This window comes from Syngnathus leptorhynchus, chromosome 1 (assembly GCF_054491065.1).
Source record: "Syngnathus leptorhynchus isolate UIUO chromosome 1, UIUO_Slep, whole genome shotgun sequence".
NCBI lineage: Eukaryota > Metazoa > Chordata > Actinopteri > Syngnathiformes > Syngnathidae > Syngnathus > Syngnathus leptorhynchus.
The window spans coordinates 18,635,035-18,657,025 of record NC_141195.1 but is presented as its reverse complement, the minus strand read 5'-3'; the positions used below and the strand labels follow the sequence as shown (position 1 = coordinate 18,657,025).

The 21,991-nt window shown below is 41.0% G+C and overlaps 1 protein-coding gene across 1 annotated transcript in view; it reads left to right on the top strand.

Annotated features, from left to right (window-relative positions):
- Positions 1–3,020: 3,020 nt before the first annotated feature.
- Positions 3,021–21,991, top strand: part of nkain4 (sodium/potassium transporting ATPase interacting 4) — a 31,454-nt gene continuing 12,483 nt past the window's right edge. The window contains exons 1-4 of the mRNA XM_085905905.1: positions 3,021–3,385; positions 13,661–13,798; positions 15,535–15,615; positions 20,251–20,451. Coding sequence (XP_085762031.1) covers positions 3,332–3,385; positions 13,661–13,798; positions 15,535–15,615; positions 20,251–20,451 — 474 coding nt within the window. The 5' untranslated portion in view covers positions 3,021–3,331. The remainder of the gene's footprint in view (positions 3,386–13,660; positions 13,799–15,534; positions 15,616–20,250; positions 20,452–21,991) is intronic.

Genomic DNA, 21,991 nt, shown 5'->3' with positions numbered 1-21,991 from the left:
TTGAAGGGATGCTGACGCGGAAGCTGAGGGGCTCGCCTCCTTCCTCCCTGCTCAGCCTCCATCAGTCTTGCAGCACACGTGACGACCAGTGGCAAGCACAGCGCTTCGCTTCCGGGGATAGCTTTCAAAATATAAACAAAGGGGTGAAGTTTGGACTTGCATAAACAATGTAAAGACGCAGCCCGGTGAGGGATTCAATTTCAAAGTTTGATGCACAAATGTATGAGCAAAACTGGGTATTGCATTTAATATGAAATAAGCAGCCAGAAGTCGAGCAAATATTTTTAAAATGCAGCATCTATTTGACCAACATTTGACCAAATGTGAGGTCAATATGTGCTAAGCAGTCACCCAATGGGCCATATTATATTAAATATTATTATTATTATTATTATTATTACTATTATTATTATTATTATTATTATTATTATTATTATTATTATTATTATTGATGATAATAATTTTTTTTCTTTACTGACACAATTTTGCCCTTACTGTGTGTAGTTTGCATTTTCTTCTAGCCAAGACAAAGTCTAAACCAGAAAGTGAAGCACAAAACACGAAATTCTTGGGACAAAGTTACATTTTGTGAACAGAAATATTTTGTCAATATTTCTGCTTATTTTGACAGAAAGCAACTCATATCCTGTATTTTTTCGCCATCTTAGTTTTGGCTTGACAGCACCAGAGGCATCCATTCATTGAGAATCGACCTCACTCACGCTGGCCTCCAAGCGGCCAAAGTGAGACATTACAACGACTGCTAACTGACGCTCTAAAAAGCATGATGTCATTATTAACTCAGAGAATTCTGGAGAGGAGCGGGTCTCCGCCAAGGTCCATGCACTTACGCACGCACGCACACACACACACACACACACACACACACACACACACACACACACACACACACACACACACACACACACACACACACACACACACACACACACACACACACACATACACAAAGTGAGAGGCCAAATAACCCTACGCACTATATCCCCCAAACGAGAGGAAAAAGCTGATCCTTTTGAAGTCTCTTTTCTATTGTTGTCCATCTCAGAGCCAGACTGCTGGGTCTCCTTCACAATGCGGGTCCCCTTAGAGCAGAGCGCCATTGGCTGACCTGTCGCTTCACATTAGCGTCTTTGCACAGAACGACTGCCCCGCGAGGGGACTTGGACACAATTGTCATGAAAGAAGAGCAGTGGACACTCACGCACACAAAATAATACATGCACAAATAGAAGGTGCTGGCCAAAATGAATAAACCCAATGAACGCCTACTTCAAGGGTTTGAATGGAACTTGAACGATGACCTCAGCTTCACCTTTCAAGTAGTACTGCAGGAACCACTCTCACAGAGCACACATTCACAAAATGCTCTCATAACATATGCAGGAGGGAAGGAGGGAGCAATCTCAAATGCAGTCACGTGCTTGGTGAGTCTTCACAGGATATGGAATATACTCAAATGTAGAAAATGTACACATTTATTGTGATACAATAAAATGATGATAATGATGATGATATGTGCACCAAAAGCATGCGGTGTGGTTTTTACTTCCCTCTTGAAAAGATGTTGGTTTTTTTTAGTTAAATTGTACTGGTTATAAGTCATATTAGTGGTGGAAAAAAAGGTTTGAGATGTTTATCTTGACCTGGGATTAAGACAGGGAGCGGTGTGTACCTTTTATAGCCACTGTAAATTATATTCTTCTAGTTAGATTAATATAATAGCAAACAAAACTTCATAGCTACCTATTATATAGCTCAAGGGAAGTCAATTTTGTAGTCCAATGCACTACCGGAAACACAACTCAAGGAAAACATGCAACTTGCAACGTTTATAAATGGATTCATGAGGTGCACATTTGCATTTCCTGCTGGTCCATTATTCAAACTAGTCATGCTGCTCATTTGTAGTGTGTGAACTCACAGTTTTACCAACACCTAATTTTCAAGGTGGTAGACCTAAATCTCGGAAGGATACCTTGAGTAACTGGGACTAGCTCCTCCCGAGTACAAATTGATGCAGATAGGAAATGCAGTGTGGGATGGAGGCATCAAAAAGTAGCACAACATACGTATTGTAAGGGTGTGTGATGAAATGAAATATAAAGTGTTCTCTGGCTGAGGCTCCAGAGGCGTAAAACATTTATCAAGCTGAGAAGAGGTGGGTCCTTCCTCTATGCACTGAGTGCAGGGTGGGGAGGTGCTCTTATTGTTTCCATTATTCTGTATTGTATTGCACCGCAACTTTACCAGCTACAGTATCTTTGCAAATTTTGCAGTTTATTTTTAGAGGCTGAAATCAATAAAAGAATAAAAGCAATAACATTGTAAAGAAACATTACTTTCAAATGCAAGTAACTCCTAATATGTAGTACTTACTATATTAGATTTTGGAAGAACATGACTTGCCCAACACTGGACATCATGTTATAAGTAACTAGCAATGATCAACTTCAGTTCATGCAGTACTTGAATTGAAAGATAAAATTGACTCATTAAAGAAAGATCCAAGAACTAAGAAAAAAAAAACAATTCTTCTTTATATTAGAAAGATTCACCACATGTTGACATTTGCTATCAGGGTGAAAAGCTTCAGGCCCAAATCTGTGAGCTCTTTTCGGGGTTCTTTATGGATCAGAAACAATTACACTTGTATTTTTGCCATGTCTCTTTCTCTTCATTTCAGACAGACAGACGGACGGACAGACATTTCTTTTTTTCTATTGCATTGTCACTTTATGTGATTGCGTGATTAAAGAACCACGAATGGCATCGTTATAAACTTGTGTTTCATTTTTTGGCCACAAGATGACGCCTCTTTTCCATCCCCGAATTGAGACATCCGGCAATTGAATAACTTTTTTTTCCTTGCACATTTAAACTCCCAAATATAAGCGCTCACCGCTATTTGGCACATGATTTGTCCATTTTAGCATTTATCTAAATGTTCTGATCAAGACAGAAAATGAAAGATGGTGGAATTGCCAATTGACGCTCCTAATTCCAATCCAGCCTCCGGGTTGATCGCTTCACCAACACCAGCCCCTCCCTCCTTCACCTACCAACTCACCAACGTCGTCTCCCAGGCAGCCAGTCAGTCACCTCAGCAAGCTGGACAGAAACACCAAGTGAGACGCTGTCGTGTTCTCTGCAAAAAACGACTCGATTGAGGAGGAAACAAAAAAATAACGAGACAGAAGACTCCGCTTTCTCCATCAAGACTGAATTTGCTCGCTATATTTGAAGCTCCCTGGACCAGCTTTTTAAAAGTGTTTCTCTCCCGGATCAGAGTTTGTCACTGCGGACTGACACGATGGGCTGCTGCAGCGGCCGGTGCACGCTCATTTTTATTTGTACCTTACAGTTGGTAAGTGAAGATTATTTGTTGTATGAATAGAGTGACGTCTCTGCCTTTTCGAATGATGATCACTATGCCTTTAAAGTTGCCGTTGAAACCTTGATGATCTTTCATATCTTTATCCCTTTGTGTTAGATGACAAGCAAACTTAACTGTCAAGTCGTAAGCTATGAGGACAATTAGAAAAAGATGTGACATTCACTTTTTACTGTGATCCGGTTGAATTGTTTTGACGTTGACATGTCAATGTCATCCATTCATCCATTCATCTTAACTGCTCATCCTCACGGGGGTCACGGGCTGATTCGGTCAGTAGGTAGGGGGACACCCTGACTGGGTGCCAGTCAATTGCAGGACACACAAATAACCATTCACACTCACATTCATGGGTAATTCGAAGTGCCATGCATGTTTTTCTTTTTAAATATGGGAGGAAACCGGAGTAGAAAAGGGAGAACATGTGAACTCCACACAATATCGACTCCAACTCCAATATCGTGGAGCCCTAGCAGGTGGTGAAGATAATGTCTTCACTTACGAGGTCAAACGGGGGCAACGTTGATGGCTGCCTGTTTATATGTTGTCATGGTGGCTTTCATCCTTTGCTGCACTTGAATTGGCACATTAAGACGGATGGGCCGTTGAGAAGAAACCTTGTTTAAAGCTTGTCACTGTATGACACTTGCATTTGAGACACAGTCATATTGGAGAGTCTGTTTGCTGGGATGAAAAATCTCTACAATCACACAGGCCGAGATCATAGGTGCCAAACTCAAGTCCCCGGGGCCAGATACGGCCCGCCACATCATTTTATGTGGCCCCCGAAGGCAAATTTTGCATCAACCTCGTGTCAATACTCAAATTACCAAACCAGCGGTGGTAGTCACCATTCCTCATGATTAGAAAAAAAACAAGCGGAAAGCTCTTTGTTGGGGCGGGTTATAAAAACGTTAACAATTCTGCATTCTGCTATATTTTTATCCAGACAGACATTGTACGTCAAAATGTGGAGGCTGATGATGTGTAAAATGAGCAAAATTCTCAAGGCTTTCCAACACTTACTGTTTCTCCGCATTCATCCCTTCCTGTTCTTGCCCTGTGCGCCGAATCACTCGCCAACAACTCGTCTGTGTGATAAAATGTCGTAACGTTACGACACCGATTCAACATGCCGAAAACAACCCCATAAATGCTTCCCAACGGGATCCGATGTTATGACGGTACACTTGTGTTTATCAGACAGTGCAATCTGATGCCTGGACACTTCCCGACGTCTGACCTCAGATTGTTATATCAAGGCATTTATGCAAGGGTAGGCAAGTCCGGTCCTAAGGAGCTGATGTCCTGCCTGTTTACCAGTTTTCCCTGCTGCAGCACACCTGATTAAAAAAAAAATCATCAGCAAGCTTTGTTGAAACTTGAAACGACACTGATCATTTGAATTAAGTGTGTGAAGGAGGGAAACTTTTCAAAAAGATAGGACAGCGGTTCTCCAGGACCGGACTTGCCGACCCCTGATTTAAGGACACACCTGTTCCCTCTTCACCCTCTTCCCTCCTAGACATCAGATCTCATTAGAGAGGAGCATTTGTTAAAAGGTTTATGAAACTGTCAGCGAGCTGCCTAAAAAGTCCCTAAAGACTCCAGGAAACGGCTTTATTTCCCCTAAGGCACTATTTCTCGATGACCTAACACTTCCTGTCTGCTAAAACACATGTGCACGCTTGCAGATTTTTGGTGAGTTCAAATAAGGGGTTGCGTTAAACCTTGTGTGACCTTTCAAAAGGTAACCAGGTTGAGTACGTATCTGTGTGCGTTTGCGTGAATATCCATGCAAGTATTGGGGGGGGGGGCACTCTCCCTCTGAGGAAACCTATGCATTGACAATGAACCAGGTTATTCCCAGACCATTACAGGCTCAAGTAACATTAACGAAACAACATAGACGGCCGCTTAGATGAAAAAATAGCCCCTGTGAAGCACCTCTTGTGCTAATTATCTGAGAGCTGAGAGCTTTGATCAAACCTCTTTCGCCATCTCAGGCATCGTCTAATTGAATTGCGCTGCGCATTTTTTTCATCAGCTGGCCTAGCGCGTGGCCCCTACTCTTCACGACGGAAGCCAGCTGATAATGAGGCTATATTGATCGAGAAGCCTTCGTTCGCTCCTCGGTCGTCAGCCTAGCTATTCCAAACAACAGGACTGGATGCTAGCAGAACCCCAAATCAACCCAGATAGTGGCTGGCAGGCCGGGTAGCTTGGGCTGCTTAATGATTTGTTTGTGCTCAGAGTCGAATAGTTGAACTAAAGATGACCTGGCATAAAAGCGTTGGTATTAGGAACTCAATCAGGATGCATTGCAATGCGAATGTCAGTGAGTAGCCATGACATTGGTTGAGTGGAGATAAGGGTCAGTCTGTAAGGATTGATAAAGGTTCCCTTTGCCTTTGTCATGGAAGGTTTTCAGTAAATTGTGCTGTCTACTCATATGTAATCGTAAATGAGAAAATGTGCAAATGTCATCAATAAAAAAAAAAAATGTTTTCCTCATTCAGGTGCTTCCTTCTCATGTGAGTCACTGGCACCACTGCACCCCCTAGTGTCAAGGAGGATTATCAATATTGATATTTAACTAGGTATTGATATTTCAAACACACCCCTATTGAGATTGATGCGGCTTCAAAGAAGATCCTAGTTTGAAACCCTAATTAGCGATCCCAAGACTGGTTGGAAACCCTAGTCGGAAACCCTAACCCTAGTTTGAAAGCCCAGTCCGAAACCCTAATCTTGGAAACCCTAAAAGTAGTTTGAAACCCTCGTTGGAAACCGTAACCCTAGTTTTAAAACCTAGTTTGAAACCCTAACCGCGCTTTAAAACCCTAGTCGGAAACCTTAACCCTAGTTTGAAACCCTAATTAGCGATCCCAAGACTGGTTGGAAACCCTAGTCGGAAACCCTAACCCTAGTTTGAAAGCCCAGTCCGAAACCCTAATCTTGGAAACCCTAAAAATAGTTTGAAACCCTGGTTGGAAACCGTAACCCTAGTTTTAAAACCTAGTTTGAAACCCTAACCGCGCTTTAAAACCCTAGTCGGAAACCCTAACCCTAGTTTGAAACCCTAATTAGCGATCCCAAGACTGGTTGGAAACCCTAGTCGGAAACCCTAACCCTAGTTTGAAAGCCCAGTCCGAAACCCTAATCTTGGAAACCCTAAAAGTAGTTTGAAACCCTCGTTGGAAACCGTAACTCTAGTTTTAAAACCTAGTTTGAAACCCTAACCGCGCTTTAAAACCCTAGTCGGAAACCCTAACCCTAGTTTGAAACCCTAATTAGCAATCCCAAGACTGGTTGGAAACCCTAGTCGGAAACCCTAACCCTAGTTTGAAAGCCCAGTCCGAAACCCTAATCTTGGAAACCCTAAAAGTAGTTTGAAACCCTCGTTGGAAACCGTAACCCTAGTTTTAAAACCTAGTTTGAAACCCTAACCGCGCTTTAAAACCCTAGTCGGAAACCTTAACCCTAGTTTGAAACCCTAATTAGCGATCCCAAGACTGGTTGGAAACCCTAGTCGGAAACCCTAACCCTAGTTTGAAAGCCCAGTCCGAAACCCTAATCTTGGAAACCCTAAAAGTAGTTTGAAACCCTGGTTGGAAACCGTAACCCTAGTTTTAAAACCTAGTTTGAAACCCTAACCGCGCTTTAAAACCCTAGTCGGAAACCCTAACCCTAGTTTGAAACCCTAATTAGCGATCCCAAGACTGGTTGGAAACCCTAGTCGGAAACCCTAACCCTAGTTTGAAAGCCCAGTCCGAAACCCTAATCTTGGAAACCCTAAAAGTAGTTTGAAACCCTCGTTGGAAACCGTAACTCTAGTTTTAAAACCTAGTTTGAAACCCTAACCGCGCTTTAAAACCCTAGTCGGAAACCCTAACCCTAGTTTGAAACCCTAATTAGCAATCCCAAGACTGGTTGGAAACCCTAGTCGGAAACCCTAACCCTAGTTTGAAAGCCTAGTTCGAAACCCTAATTTTGGAAACCCTAAAAGTAGTTTGAAACCCTGGTTGGAAACCCTAACCCTAGTTTTAAAACCTAGTTTGAAACCCTAACCGCGCTTTAAAACCCTAGTCGGAAACCCTAACCCTAGTTTGAAACCCTAATTAGCGATCCCAAGACTTGTTGGAAACCCTAGTCGGAAACCCTAACCCTAGTTTGAAAGCCTAGTTCGAAACCCTAATCTTGGAAACCCTAAAAGTAGTTTGAAACCCTGGTTGGAAACCCCAACCCTAGTTTTAAAACCTAGTTTGAAACCCTAACCGCGCTTTAAAACCCTAGTCGGAAACCCTAACCCTAGTTTGAAACCCTAATTAGCGATCCCAAGACTGGTTGGAAACCCTAGTCGGAAACACTAACCCTAGTTTGAAAGCCTAGTTCGAAACCCTAATCTTGGAAACCCTAAAAGTAGTTTGAAACCCTCGTTGGAAACCCTAACCCTAGTTTTAAAACCTAGTTTGAACCCTTAACCGCGCTTTAAAACCCTAGTCGGAAACCCTAACCCTAGTTTGAAACCCTAATTAGCGATCCCAAGACTGGTTGGAAACCCTAGTCGGAAACCCTAACCCTAGTTTGAAAGCCTTGTTCGAAACCCTAATCTTAGAAACCCTAAAAGTAGTTTGAAACCCTCGTTGGAAACCCTAACCCTAGTTTTAAAACCTAGTTTGAAACCCTAACCGCGCTTTAAAACCCTAGTCGGAAACCCTAACCCTAGTTTGAAACCCTAATTAGCGATCCTAAAACTCATTGGAAACCCTAGTCGGAAACCCTAACCCTACTTTGACAACCTAGTTTAGGGGTCGGCAATTACTTTTGTAGGAGGGCCAAAAAAAATTCAGACAATGGCAGTCTTTTTTTTTTTTTATTACATCATATTAACGTCATCTCGCGGGCCAGACAGAATAGATGGCGGGCCAAGATTGGTCCTCGGGCCCCTATTTGCCCACCACCGCCATATGGCATGTTATTTAATCTCTGACGAGCAGGTGTACGTGTTCCCGAGGCAGCCCAAGAAACTCTCAATAGTCAGACAGTCCACTTTTCCCTCAGTTTTTGATGACTAACAGCAGCTAAATTGAGTTTGTAGTGAAAACCTCCGGGAGGGTTCAGCTCAAGTGCTTCCGAGAAAGTTTTCCCCCAATGAGGAAGATCCTGAATAGCATTGTCTCGAAAGACTAAACGTTATCCTTTGGCTTGTTGCCATCTCCCACACATTACAAGGGCTTTAGGCTTGGTTATCTCCCCCTGCCTCACACAACCCAACGTGCTTCTTCTGCTAATTCTTTTGCTCAATAGAACGTTCATAATTGACGCTGAATATTCATCAGGAATTTTGGACGTCGGTCAATGTTTGGTTTCTCCAGCCACTTTGCTCATTTGCGAGTGTGCTGGCAACTACATTCTGCTCTGTCCATAATGGCAACTAGCTGAATTTATGATTTGCTGTCAGTTGGATTTAGTTAAGCAGGCCTTTGCAAACGAGAGCATAATTGGTTTACCACCATTAAGTTCACACGTTTCTCCGGACAGTGATTCATAGTATTTTGAATAGAATAAATAATATTTGTCTCCACTGTCAACTGTTGGCAGAGATATATAGCAGACCCATTGAAATGATCCACACAGATATGAAATGTGTTATGGGTGTTTCCTGCCATTTACTATGTTGTAGAATATTCTGAAGACTATGAGCCTATTTCCGAATCAAGCTCAGGGTTACCAGCGTATGAAGAACACAGGTTTTGATTGTGTTTTTTTGTTTTATACTCATATGGGGCAAAAACAAGCCGTTCCTGAAGCTCAAGAAATTTTGTATTCCAAAACGTTCCTTTATTTTCACTCATACGTAAATTCCATTAATTGGTAGAAAAAAAAATCAGATAAATTGAAAAGAAAATTCCATGAATGACATAACTTTGTTTTTGGTCCATTATCACTTACAAATAAAATATATAAATTACAGGCAAATGATGTTACTTTTGATGGGCTAACTGGAAAACCACTTCCATTTTGCCAGGTCTTGTAGGTTGTCCTAGTTATGTACAATACAGTACAGTGTGGGTCAGCATGAGTTCTCCCTTTGCCCTCTTTGTCAGAACATCCGTGTTGTGTCCTGAGTGGCCTTGACCGAGCCGTCGTTGATTACGTTACTCTAACACCCTCATCATCCTCTGAGGAACAAAAAGGTCTGACCACTACAAGAGCAGCAGCACCAAATAAAGTTGATTCAACAACGGCCTGTAATGTGTGTGTGTGTCACAAGCCAAGGTACTTAAACTTTTCAATGAGCGGCTCGTGGGCCACTTGTGGCCTAGAACCAACTTCCGAGTGGCCCAGCCTGCCTGAATTGAATTGCAAAAACAGGAATAGTGGCAAGATACTGGGGGGGAAAAACGTGTTTGTTACAACTTTGAAACGTGTGATTGACAATGGAAACCGCCGATATTGGTTTGAAAATTCTCAGCTGCTTACTGGTCGACTAATGTGCAAAGATGGTGGTGGTCTTTCTGGGCTTCAGGCCTCTTTCAGCCTTGTCATCATTCTAATAACGTTTGTGTTCCTGGACAATACAATCTCTTTGTCTCTACCACTCTTGAGATGACCATTTACATTTTTAATGTCATCAATTTACCAGGCTATTAATTTTGATGAGCTTTACTGGGGAAATCCAGATTGTGGACGTCCATGCACAAGGTTGAATAAGTGTATGCGCGTGTTTGTGTTCCACATCAATGACACTGCAATTTTCCTTTATAATGAAGATAAAACTCAACCCGTTTGCAAGCCCATTTGTCTTTTTCCATTTCAACGGGTGTTGCGGTGTCATTTGTTCAATGGTGGCATCACAGAAATTGCTTTGGGAGTATCAGCAACCTTGACAGATTCTACTTTGTTGATATTCATCCTCCTTCTATCAACCAATGATGTGGGCATTAAGCCGTGTTTCATTGGGAGTGTGTATTTATATGCTCAAACAATGCAGATCTATTTTTTTATTCCATTAAATTGTTACGATCACGAGTTCGTGGATTAAAACATTTATTGAGTCACTCGGCTGGAGTGAAGCAGCTGCTGTTAGGCATAATGAGAATTTACTCTGTCACAGTTAAATTGCTGCCTGTTAATTGGGGTCAGTCGGGTGGCACTTTACGATTTTGGTTTTAGCTAAGATTCACAAGAGAGATTGACAGGCTGCTTTCATTTCATCGCTGTTGTGTGCAGGTTTATCCAGCACTTTGAGAATAACTGTCATGTTTGATCTGTCAAATAATATGTGGTCATAAAATGAAAGCATTACATTGCATCTTTTGGGGTCAAATCCCAGCTGTATTACTTCTCTCTCTGACTTCTGACACTCCTACATAAAAGTCATTTTTGAAAATAAAACAGGAAGAGACCAGTTACCCCGGACATTGTTTGAACCGACGGAAGGCCATCAACATTTGACTGCTTCGGCTTTGCAATGTTTCCAAGCATATTATTCCCTTGATCATGGCTCACTACTTGACATTGATACTGCGTTGCACAGTTGCCACCTCGAAATAAATAAATAGATCATTTTCTGTCCCCGGTTGCTGTTCAGCGGCAGTTTGAGAAGCTTTATGAGTGTCACACTGCTTCAACGTATACTACTATTTACGCTTCAGGTTGTTGAGCATCATAATCATCTGCTTGGAGCCTGAAGAGCTTTTATCTGGCCTTACGTGAACAATGTCAAATGGGAAGAGATTGATAGGCTTATAAAAACTGGATAGTCTTTGCTGTCAAATGATGCATGATGGTCTCATATCTGTCTGAATTGATACCTGAAATAAAATACAGAAAGAAGACACCATGTATTTGCCTCGGAGGACTATGTACACGAATATACCTGAGTGATCCAGCGATCCATAAAAAGATGGAATCATTTGGATTAAGCCATCAGTGCATCCTCAGAGTTGGTTCCAAACAATACAAGAATGAGTTCCGATCAGCCGGAGAGTCCAGTTGATTTACTAAGTAGTATTTAAGTGAAGTATTTACAGGAGGAATCCAATGTGTGGGTGACAATGCTCACCCAAACTAAAACAGCAAGAACTTGCCTGCCTCCAGGGAGTCATTTGTGCACGATCAGGCGATCCATCCGTAGGAGGCTTTTACGAGCCACTTTGTTGCCGGCTTACAACTCATAGAAGAGTGTTGGTGATCAAATTCCACCCCACTCCCTGGTAATTTACTTCCTCAGAGATGTTAGCCATACGGACATGAATGATGGTGCGTGAGTAAGATCGTTCTCTCCCCGAGATCGATTGCCGTCATCTCGATGGACTATTGAGTTAGTGGCGATCTGAGAGTCTTACGACAGTATTGAGAGGAGAATTTGGCATGCATGCACACCTCTCTCATGCCTGTACACTTTTTTATGTCATAACCAATCTTTTCAATCTTGGTACACTATTCCAGACAAACAGACCAAAACCAGCTAATAAATTTTGCACGATTGGACTTTGCTTGTTTTTTTTTGTTTCTTTCATTTAAATCGGCACTTTTAATGTTTTTTTTTTTGCGTGCAACTTCCGAATCCTCAAAATGTCAGCCTCTCAACAGTAAATATCGTCAGATTTCTTTAGTACTCCATGAAAGCAGACTTTTTGTCATTGTATTGAATCCAGATAAGATAGTCGTAAACATCTGCTTTTACTGAGGAAAACGAAAATGATCAATGAATCCTAATTAATTCATATTTGCGTTTTATCCCATATGCGTCGACAATTTAAAATAACGCCCAAGTTTTGAATACAGCAATGGAAATTAAAACAAATAATATAATCAACAGATTAATTGATTATTCAAATAATTGTTCGTTGCGGCTTTAATTGAATTCAAAGCTCCCAGTGTGAACGCATCATTCCTTAGGATCCTAGTTGGACCCTGTCTGCTGACCTACATAATCCACACGAAGATCATCCAGCCGATAGACGGAACTTATTAAGAAAGATGGCGCTCAGACATTCTTTATTAACCTGCAATCTATGACTTGTCTTGCTTTGTCCTTTGCATACTTTGAACATTTTCTCCTAACTTTACAATTCCAATCAGCCCATTTTGCCCTTGTCAGTAGAGTGGAAGCTATTATGTTGGGGTGAGCAGCTCCACGATTTTCATTCTCATTGTGGCGGTCACTCACTTTGTTCGTTGTCACTACCCACTGCGTCTGAGAATTTATTACTCTCGCTTTCTATGCCGAGGACCGTTCACTCTTAATTATCACACTCTATTTGATAATGTCCCCCCTCTCTGTCTGTCACAAGGTCTCATTGGGTTGCCTGGTAACATTTCCATTTTAGTAAGAGGAGCCTGCTCGATTGTGTAGAAAATGTGTGCGTGCTACTCATGCGCTAGTGTCAGTGGGGCAAAGTTCCCTCCCTCCCCTCCTCATCCATCTTCAAGTGTGTGGCTGAAAATGACATGTCAACACAAACTCAAACACATCATTTCAGGCTCTCACAAACACACACATGCGTGTACACACAAATTGGCAGTGCAATGGAATCAAAAGGGAGATGGAATCCTAATTAAATGGTTTACGTTCTTCACCCGCAGTTTTGACTTGATGCAAACAGCAAATCCCTACTGTCCCGCGATCCCACAAATTGCTTTGGAGATTGGACAGTGGGAAATGATGTAAATGATACATTTTAAATGGAAAAATGTGTGAATGGAGTATGTCACGGGAGACCTTTAAATGTTTTGCCCTCACTGTAGTGGATTTAGATTACTTGTATGTGTGCAAGCTGTTCATGCATGTGAAAACAATGTCTGCCATCTTGTAGTTTATTAAAACCCCTAAGCTCCCTGTGGCGATATATTTGTCGATAGTCCTCACCTCCCATGAAGTTTTATGCTTCTAAGAGACTGTTGGCAAGAAGAGGAAATGGTGAGCTTCTCTTTAGCTCAGTAGTAGATGAATCAATACATCTGCCATTGTTTATTTTATTCAACTTCAAGTCTATGCCTTTGGGGCACTCCCACTGTTGGAGGAAAATCACTCAAGCCACTCCGCCAGATTGGCTCAGTGTTGGATTGTCGGCCAGTTGCCGTGAGCCTGAGTACAAATGGTTTTCAGTCGATGAGACAATAACAGCGTGTGTGCGTGTGTGTGTGTCTTCCCAAACCCAAAATGTTCCCAGGTGCAGGAAATGCATTATGTTTTTAAAACTAATGTGTTTCTCCGTTCTTCATATTGCTTTGCAGGTTCTGGCTCTAGAACGGCAGGTCTTTGACTTCCTGGGTTACCAGTGGGCGCCCATCCTAGTCAACTTTTTCCACATCATCATCGTCATCCTCGGCCTCTTTGGCACCATTCAGTACCGACCGCGCTACATTGTGGTGGTGAGTTCATGAAACTGACAGCAGATTCACATATCCCAGTTAATCTGGACTATTTGAACAAACTAATTGGATAAAATTCTTCCTTCTGGGTTTATTCTAATCAGTATTCTGTCTGCTGGCTATTATACCTCATTACAATTCTTCCCAGGCTTGATACTCTGTGAACAACTGCATTAGACATCTGTGTCAGATGGATAAAAACATGATGATAATTGAGTTAACACGTGATCAAGTCAGTCACAAATGTTGTCCCGGAATGAATTCAACGAAAATGTCAAAGCAGCCCTTTTATTTTGATGCAAACGCCAAGTTTTCCTTTAACTTTGTCTTTATTGTGCACATGCAGACAGTCAGCAATTCTTGTTTCTTGTTAGTTTTAGTTTATTTTCACCTTGCATTATACAACAACTGACACATGGTGTTTCATTCATCAAATGTTGTCCTCTCTAGTGTATTATTTTGCGACACCCTTCAGTCATGGTATCTGTGGTAATTTGGTCAAATTAATTAATAAAAGTGGGCTAGGCGTGGGGGGCTGGACGGCTCATCACAATTCTGGACAGCGAAGGTCACTTTTGGTGCACAAATCATGACTGTAATAACCATGCACAGATTCACTGGGAGGATAGGGAAGGGAGTAAATATTCAAAGGCACATTGTTTTGATAACTCATTTAAATTTCTCTATAGACATTCAACAGCTGCTACTATAAAGCAAACAATTGTAATGTCTATGTAACAATTAGCCTTAAAATACCTGAAATTTATTCTTCTTAGTCACAGGATTAAAATCTTTGTAAATCAGATGAAAATTGGTTTACAGATGTGTCCTACATAGACGATGACTAGAAATGCTTTACTAGCAATTCTGGGAAAGAAATACGCATGATAAGAAGAGGAAGTTGTTTGACGCAGAATAGGGAGTTGAACAAGTCAGAACATTTTCATGATTCAACGTGTACGGTATGTTTTCACCAAAGGACTGTTTATCTGTCTACATTTCCTCTGACACATTATTAACACATGACACAGAATGAGTCAAAAGAGTTTGTTGAAGTCACGTTAAGAACTTTAATTTCTCTTGTTCCTTGAGGGTTCGGATAGACTCCGACATTCAGCCAGAGACGGAGAATAGTTTGCTAAAAATGAAAACAAAGACAACACAAATTTACATCGTCTGAATGATCACTTGAAGTTAATGTTCAATATCAAATCAACCATTTTTCTAAAGATAGTGTATCAATCAAGGGAAAGTTGGTAAGTTTACTTTCATGCTATTCGTGTTCATTTTAGCCATTGCAAGAGTTGTCACAATGTTCAAACAATGTCCCTTTATTTATGCCACAAGGACTACACACTTAAAGGGGAAGTCAACCCATAAAGGTTCTTTACAATAAAACAAATAATACTGTGTTTGTGGAATATGAGTTAAGCAGCAGAAATAACCCATTTTTATCCTAAGCAATCACAGTTCACCAATTATCTAATGCTGCGGTGTGATTGGTAAACAGGTGGAATTTGCCAGTTTAATTCATATTCTACAAACAAAACATTGATTAGAACACAGTTTTTTGACTAGTTAGGCTGCATAGAACATATTAATATAGAGAAAATGTGGGGGTTGATTTCCTCTTTAAATTGTAAGGTGCCTTTTTCAATATTAAAAAGAGTAACAACAGTGTGTTATGTTTTGAAGGCTGTTTATTTGTGCATGTAACATTGATGTCCTCCCTTCAGTACGCAGTATGGGTGGCTCTCTGGGTGGCCTGGAATGTCTTCATCATCTGCTTTTACCTGGATGTAGGAGGCTTGTCCAAGGTGAGACTTTGAGCATTGACAAGTACACGGATCAGCCACTGGCACAGTATAATGATTCTTACACCCTGATTTCTTCCTAATATTTTAAGATGGTTGTCTCTCATCCAACTTATTTGGATACGCAAAATATTAGCTTAGTACACGCGATGTGGTGAAACTTTACTTTTAATACTTACGCTCGTAAAGGCAGAAAAATGGATGCAATTCTTTATCTTTTGGATTTCATAATAACCTTTGAGTAATCATTGGGTTGTAGTATCTGTTTGTCATCTGTTACATGTGTTATGTTTGAAACCTAAAGACAGAAATGATCCAACATCTTAAGTTTAGTCAAACAGTTTTGATTCGATTATTTTTAGCAGTAATATTTCTAGACAAGCTAGACACAACAACCCTTTGGCTACATCTATTTGTTTCTACGCTGGTCTGGTGCTCAAAAGCGCTGGTCTGGCGCTCAAAAGGTCGCTATATGCCCCACAAATGCTGAAGAAACATCGGCAAATTTCTACCTATAAGCAGATAACCCAAGATATATAGTGTTCAGTTGGGAAGTCTAATCTATAAAACGAAGGGATAGGTTCAAATGCTGTTAATGACAGAAGAGAATTAGTCACCAACATTTGTGCTCAACTGTGTCCTCTCTGGGGATTCAAGTGCAAAGACAAGCATTTAGTTTTATGTCCTCTTATAATCCCTCCACGTTTTTATTTGTCGCGTTTTAGGTGACACATTGCCACAGAGGTGTTGTAAACTTTCAAAGGCATAATTGAGTGTTGTCAATTTTTTACGAGCGTGAAACATTCTTTTTTCAACGTAAATGTGATGCACTCCACCAGATGCCAGTTTTACAACCTCAAAGCTGCTCGAGTTAACACCAATACGCGTGATTTGTAATAAACACGTCACGTGCCGCCGTACTGTACACCCGCCCACACATCCTCAACATGTCTATCCCCTTAATGTTTGCTAAAATATTTCCCCGTCCCACCTTTCATCCTCTCTTCCCAAATAACATGATCTCCACCCCTTCCTCACATAGATGTGTTTTTTGCCCAATTGTCTGCCTGACCATTGAGAATAATTAATACAAGCAGCCAATCTCACACTTTCTCAGACATCCAAAATGAATTTAACAAGCACCTTTTTCAAGCACTGGTGAATCTGCCATTGTGTGATGGACGTCCCATCCATCACGTATCTCTTCACTCCACTACGTGCGTCTCTTATGAATGTGTTTTTTTGTGTGTGCTGTACAATGGAGCGCTTAGGGGCCAGCTGCTCAGGAGTGAGCCTGGGCATTAACCCAACAGATGGAGCCAGCCTGGGCTCCCAGCCTCGCATATGGTGGCCAGGAGTAGAGTTGGCTAATGGAGCATGGACACACAAACACTTGGCACACACACGTATACTTGACACACAGCTTTATTTGAAACCCCTGACACATTTTTATCATGAGACAGCGACGGCTAATTCAGTCAGACCATCCTTGCACAACCTTGACAGGACGCTTTGGAAGCGTGTGTGTGTGTGTGTTGTATTAAGCAAGTTAAAACCTTCAAGCAGGGGGGAGGTCATATGGTGCACGGTCCGTCACCTCCTATTGATCCTATCTTGTCCCCTGTGGTGCAAGACTGACTAACAGACAGGCCCGTGCTTCTCTAAACAAACCTTTGACCAACATGGTGATCATTTACCTCTTTTCTCATTTGACTTCTCATATTGATGGCATATGAAAACATCATCGACTGATGTCAGTGTAATAAAGATAATGAGTCTTGTTTTCCCCGAGCAAGAGAATGGATTGTTATGACACCTTCAGCTGATTCATCACATTAATTATTGTATCAGCAGATGTGGGAGGAAATAATCTAACGCCCATAAAAAAAAAACAAGAATTCAGCTACTGTTTCTTCTTGCCGTTATTTAGCAAAGCAATGTGAGCTTCTTTACACAATGATGTAAAATTAAAAGCAACAAAATAAAGGTCAAGTTAAAGGAATGGAAAAACTGAAGTCCTTCACCTGGCGCAGGATCTCATCCCAACCCGGAGGCAGCACTCCAATCTTTTTCTGAGTGACTATCATCGCCTCATTCTGGACGTGCTGATTCTCATCCCAACCGTTTCACACTTGGCTGCAAACCACTCAAGCGAGATTCGAAAATTGCTGCTTACACCACCACATCGTTTCAAAAAGCAGATACACAAATACAGCAAACCAGCGGATCCCTTCAACGTCTGTTACTAGAAATCCGGTAACGAGGACGAACCTTGAATATCTGAGATCAGATTGATTTGTGACCTGTGGCAAAAAAGAAAAGCCACGTGAATGTCAACAACTGGAGTGCTCCATCATGGAGAGTATCCTATGCTTGGATACAGAAGCTTCCGAGCACAATCAATGACTTCTCTTCACTATTGGTGTTCTCATTCTCCTATGACCTTAACACCACCTTCGGAATGTTAGAATTTAAAGAAGAATACGTGTTCAGCTAGGCAGGCAGTTTGTTGTTGAGGGTTGCATAAGATAGGAACAAATTAAGTGTGTGAAAGTGTGGGGTTAATGAGATCCTTCTCGACAGCATGTGGCTCTGTTAATAATGCATGGCTTGTCACGGTAGGGCACATGGGAGGTTGGATCGCCAAAGTGGAATATTGACTGGTGTAAGCGTCTATACGTGCCGGATTAAATACCTGCTGATTAGACATCATAAGACGATTGAAGAGCCTCATTTCGATGTGGCTGACTTTGAAATCGTCCAGCGTGGTCTATTTGTTTGTTTGACGCCCACATCCTTACTGGTCAATGTTTGTCTAACACAGCCAATCTCCTTTGCATGAGATAGGGACCCGGACGGCCTGCAAATAGTAAAAATGGGCATTTATGTAAATACAGATCATTTATATGCAGGTGGTGGGATGTATTCAGATCCCAAATGTTTTTTAAAAATATGCAGATAATGTTCAATATTCATTTGCACAAAAACAGGGAGAAAATGTGTGTGTGTGTATGTGAATGCAAAGAACCCGCCTCCAAAAACATCCATTCATCCATTCATTTTCTGAACTGCTTCTCCTCATGAATGCACTGGAGCTTATCCCAGCTGACTACGAACTGACCAGGCGGGGGACACCCTGAACCAAAATATTTAAATAGTCAAGTCAAGTTTTTATATAGCCCTAAATCACAAGCAGTCTCAAAGGGCTCTGTCCCCTGCATTTAACCCATCCCCATGTGATTTTGATCCATCCCCTGGGGGAGAGGGGAGCAGTGAGCAGCAGCAGCGCCGCGTGCGGGAATCATATTTGGTGATCTAACCCCCCAAATTCCAACCCTTAATGCTGAGTGCCAAGCAGGGAGGCAATGGGTTCCATTTTTATAGTCTTTGGTATGACCCGGCCGGGGTTTGAACCCACAACCTTCCAGTCTCAGGGCGGACACTCTACTACTAGGCCACTGAGCTAATAATAAAAATTTATTTAAAACCTTTGATTTTAAAACTATTTATTTATTTATTTATTTTATTTTGTTTTTTATAGAGGACCTAATAAATCTAGGATATTTATCTGTCAAGATGCTGGAATTTTGAGTATTTGGAGATTGCAAGTCGCGATAAAATGTTGATTAATTTCGTATTTATTATTTGCCAATTATTGGAATATTTGTTGCACTTCTACTCCATTCATTTCATAAAACCCCGCTTGACAAAGATAGCATGCAATCTGTTTTTCTTTTTCGAGAAGTTGTTTGTGCTTCTTCTTCTGCCTCATCATTTGACCTTTTCCCTTTTAAAAATGCCAAAGCCTTTTTACTGATTTTTGAAAGCTTGCAGGCGAATATTTTTTTAATTTATTTTTAAATACCATATCACTTGACTAAAATAAAACTCTTTTCTGACTAATGATCAGTAACATGTCTCTTCGTTCTGCTCTGTACCAAATGTCTTGCGGTCCAGTGGTACGGGACCGCTGACCTAGATGACTGTTTGAATGGTGAGATTGAATATGCTGATTTGAAGGCAGCTACAACTCAATCATCTTGTGTCGGATAGCATTTAAAATCAATTGCGTGTCCTTGCTGTAAGAAATACAAGAAGCACTTTTAATTCTACCCCTAAGGCCTGGTACACACAAGAGAACACTGGTCAACAGTAAATTGAATCAGTAATGGCCTAAATATCATTTTGATGCTGATTTCATTAAATATCTCTAATTTTTCTCTCGCACATCAAGATTTTGAGATTCTGTATTTGAACTTTTTTTGTTCTTAAGTTTGAGCTCAAAAGCTTGTGCAGTACAAATTTTATCATACATTCAAATTTATAGCTGACGTTTCAGAAAATATTTTGAAAAGAATTCCTTTTGTCACGCTACATTTATAAATAATTCTAAATCAATTACTATATATAAATTACAACAATCATCAAATTTTTGTTGTTCTGTTTTATAAAATTATTTTTGTTGGATTAATATTGGATCAGAGGTATGTTAAGTGAATTCATCCCGATAACAGGGTCCAAAACAGGTCGAGCATACAATCTTGAATTTTTATTTAAAATCAAATATCTTGGTTTTGCGTGTAGGAAACAAATCATGTTGCAAATTTCACCAATGTTTTTCTTTTTCTTTTTTTCCAGGACAGTGACCTGCTGACGTTTAATATCTCAGCCCATCACTCGTGGTGGAGCGAGCATGGGCCAGGCTGTGTGAGGAGAGAAATGCCACAATCTGAAGGGGTCTTCACCACTGAAAGCCACTCCTACATCACTGTCATGGGCTGCCTCATGGACTACCAGTACATTGAGGTCATGCATAGTGGAACTCAGATCCTGGCAGCTGTGAGTATCAATATGCACTTCCCACAGTCATGTGTCAAATTGTTGACGTCGGGCCAAAACCTCTGTCACAATTTAGTACATTTCACTTCACAAATATAGATACTATCTGTACTATTGGTCAGGCCACACATGTGGGTGTTATACTAAAAAAATGCTTTCCCTTTCATCTCCCAAAACTGTAATGTGGTGCAGGCTCAGCGTGGCAACAACAAGCTCATGAAGAAATTATTTTTTGATGTCATGGGAAGGTAAATTATTTGCATAATGCTGCTCTAAGCTCATTGCTGGAACATTTTGTCCTATCTCTATCGTGTTTGAAACACAGAGCAGCCACTCAAATGAGCAAGGAAATAGAAAAGAAAGAACGCAGGGTTTTTAGTTTTAGCAAGAGGGCTTTTGAAGATTTCTATGAAATATTTAGGTGGGGCTCCAGGGATGATCATTGGTGTGATTTTACTGCAAAATTAATCTGCTGGCTAGAAATCACCGTCTGCTCGGATTCACTGTGTTTCACAAGATGCTGATGATGACAAACAATCCTGAAGAGGGGCGAATTCCACTTGGCGCAGGTGGAGCAGTAGTCATCGCTCAATTGAAATGAGCAGATTTGATCCCCATTGTTCAAAGTCACCTGAGATAGGCTCCAGCTCACCCATGACCCTCATGAGGATTACTATAAGCGCTCTAAAAAATGAACGGCTATATGGGAATGTTTGCCCTCCCCCACACTGCTTTAAAATTCTTCATCTTCCAAAAAAATATGTATTCTGATCCATACTTTTATTGAACATCTTTTTATCTTACATCCTCATACCCGTGAGTTGCTTTTCTTATTGGTTAAATCAGCCGCACGTTATTATTCTTTCACCACTGTATGCCTTTTTTACTCCTTTGTCTCATATTCATTGTTAAATAAAACATGTGGCATAAAAGACAAGTTTTATAGGGAGGAAAGAGAGCAGTGTTCATGGCGGAAGAAGGGATCAAAAAGATACCAGAGATGTCAATAGTTGTTTTTATCTGCATATGTCACATTTACTTTAGGATGACAGTTCTCTTAAAACGATTAAGTGCACGCAAACACACGACAGTGAATTAACACATCACTGTAAATTCATTTTTAATTCAGCGGCAGCCATCATGGGATTTTTCCAGCGAAAGCTGATTATGCACATTTGTCACGTCTGCCTCACTCCCTTGTTCCATTGCTTATTTCCTCTTTTTCTCCTCGTCCCACCCAGCACCATATATCAGTACAGCCTATCTTCCTGTCTCATTTTCCCATCCGGATGTCAAACCATTTGACCTTCACGTTTGTTAAAGCCTGTCTATGAGGACTGTGCAATGAACTCTCTGAAAACCACTTTCCCTCTGTCGTTATTATTTCTCCTCTCGGGCAAAGCACTTTTAGGCTATTCACCAATCTGTGTTAAATTGAGGCCTGTCGAATGGCTCCCGAGAGCTCTGCTAGCGAATACAGTCAGGTCTATAAATATTGGGACATGTACACAATTGTCAGCTTTGTAGACTTGATATGAAA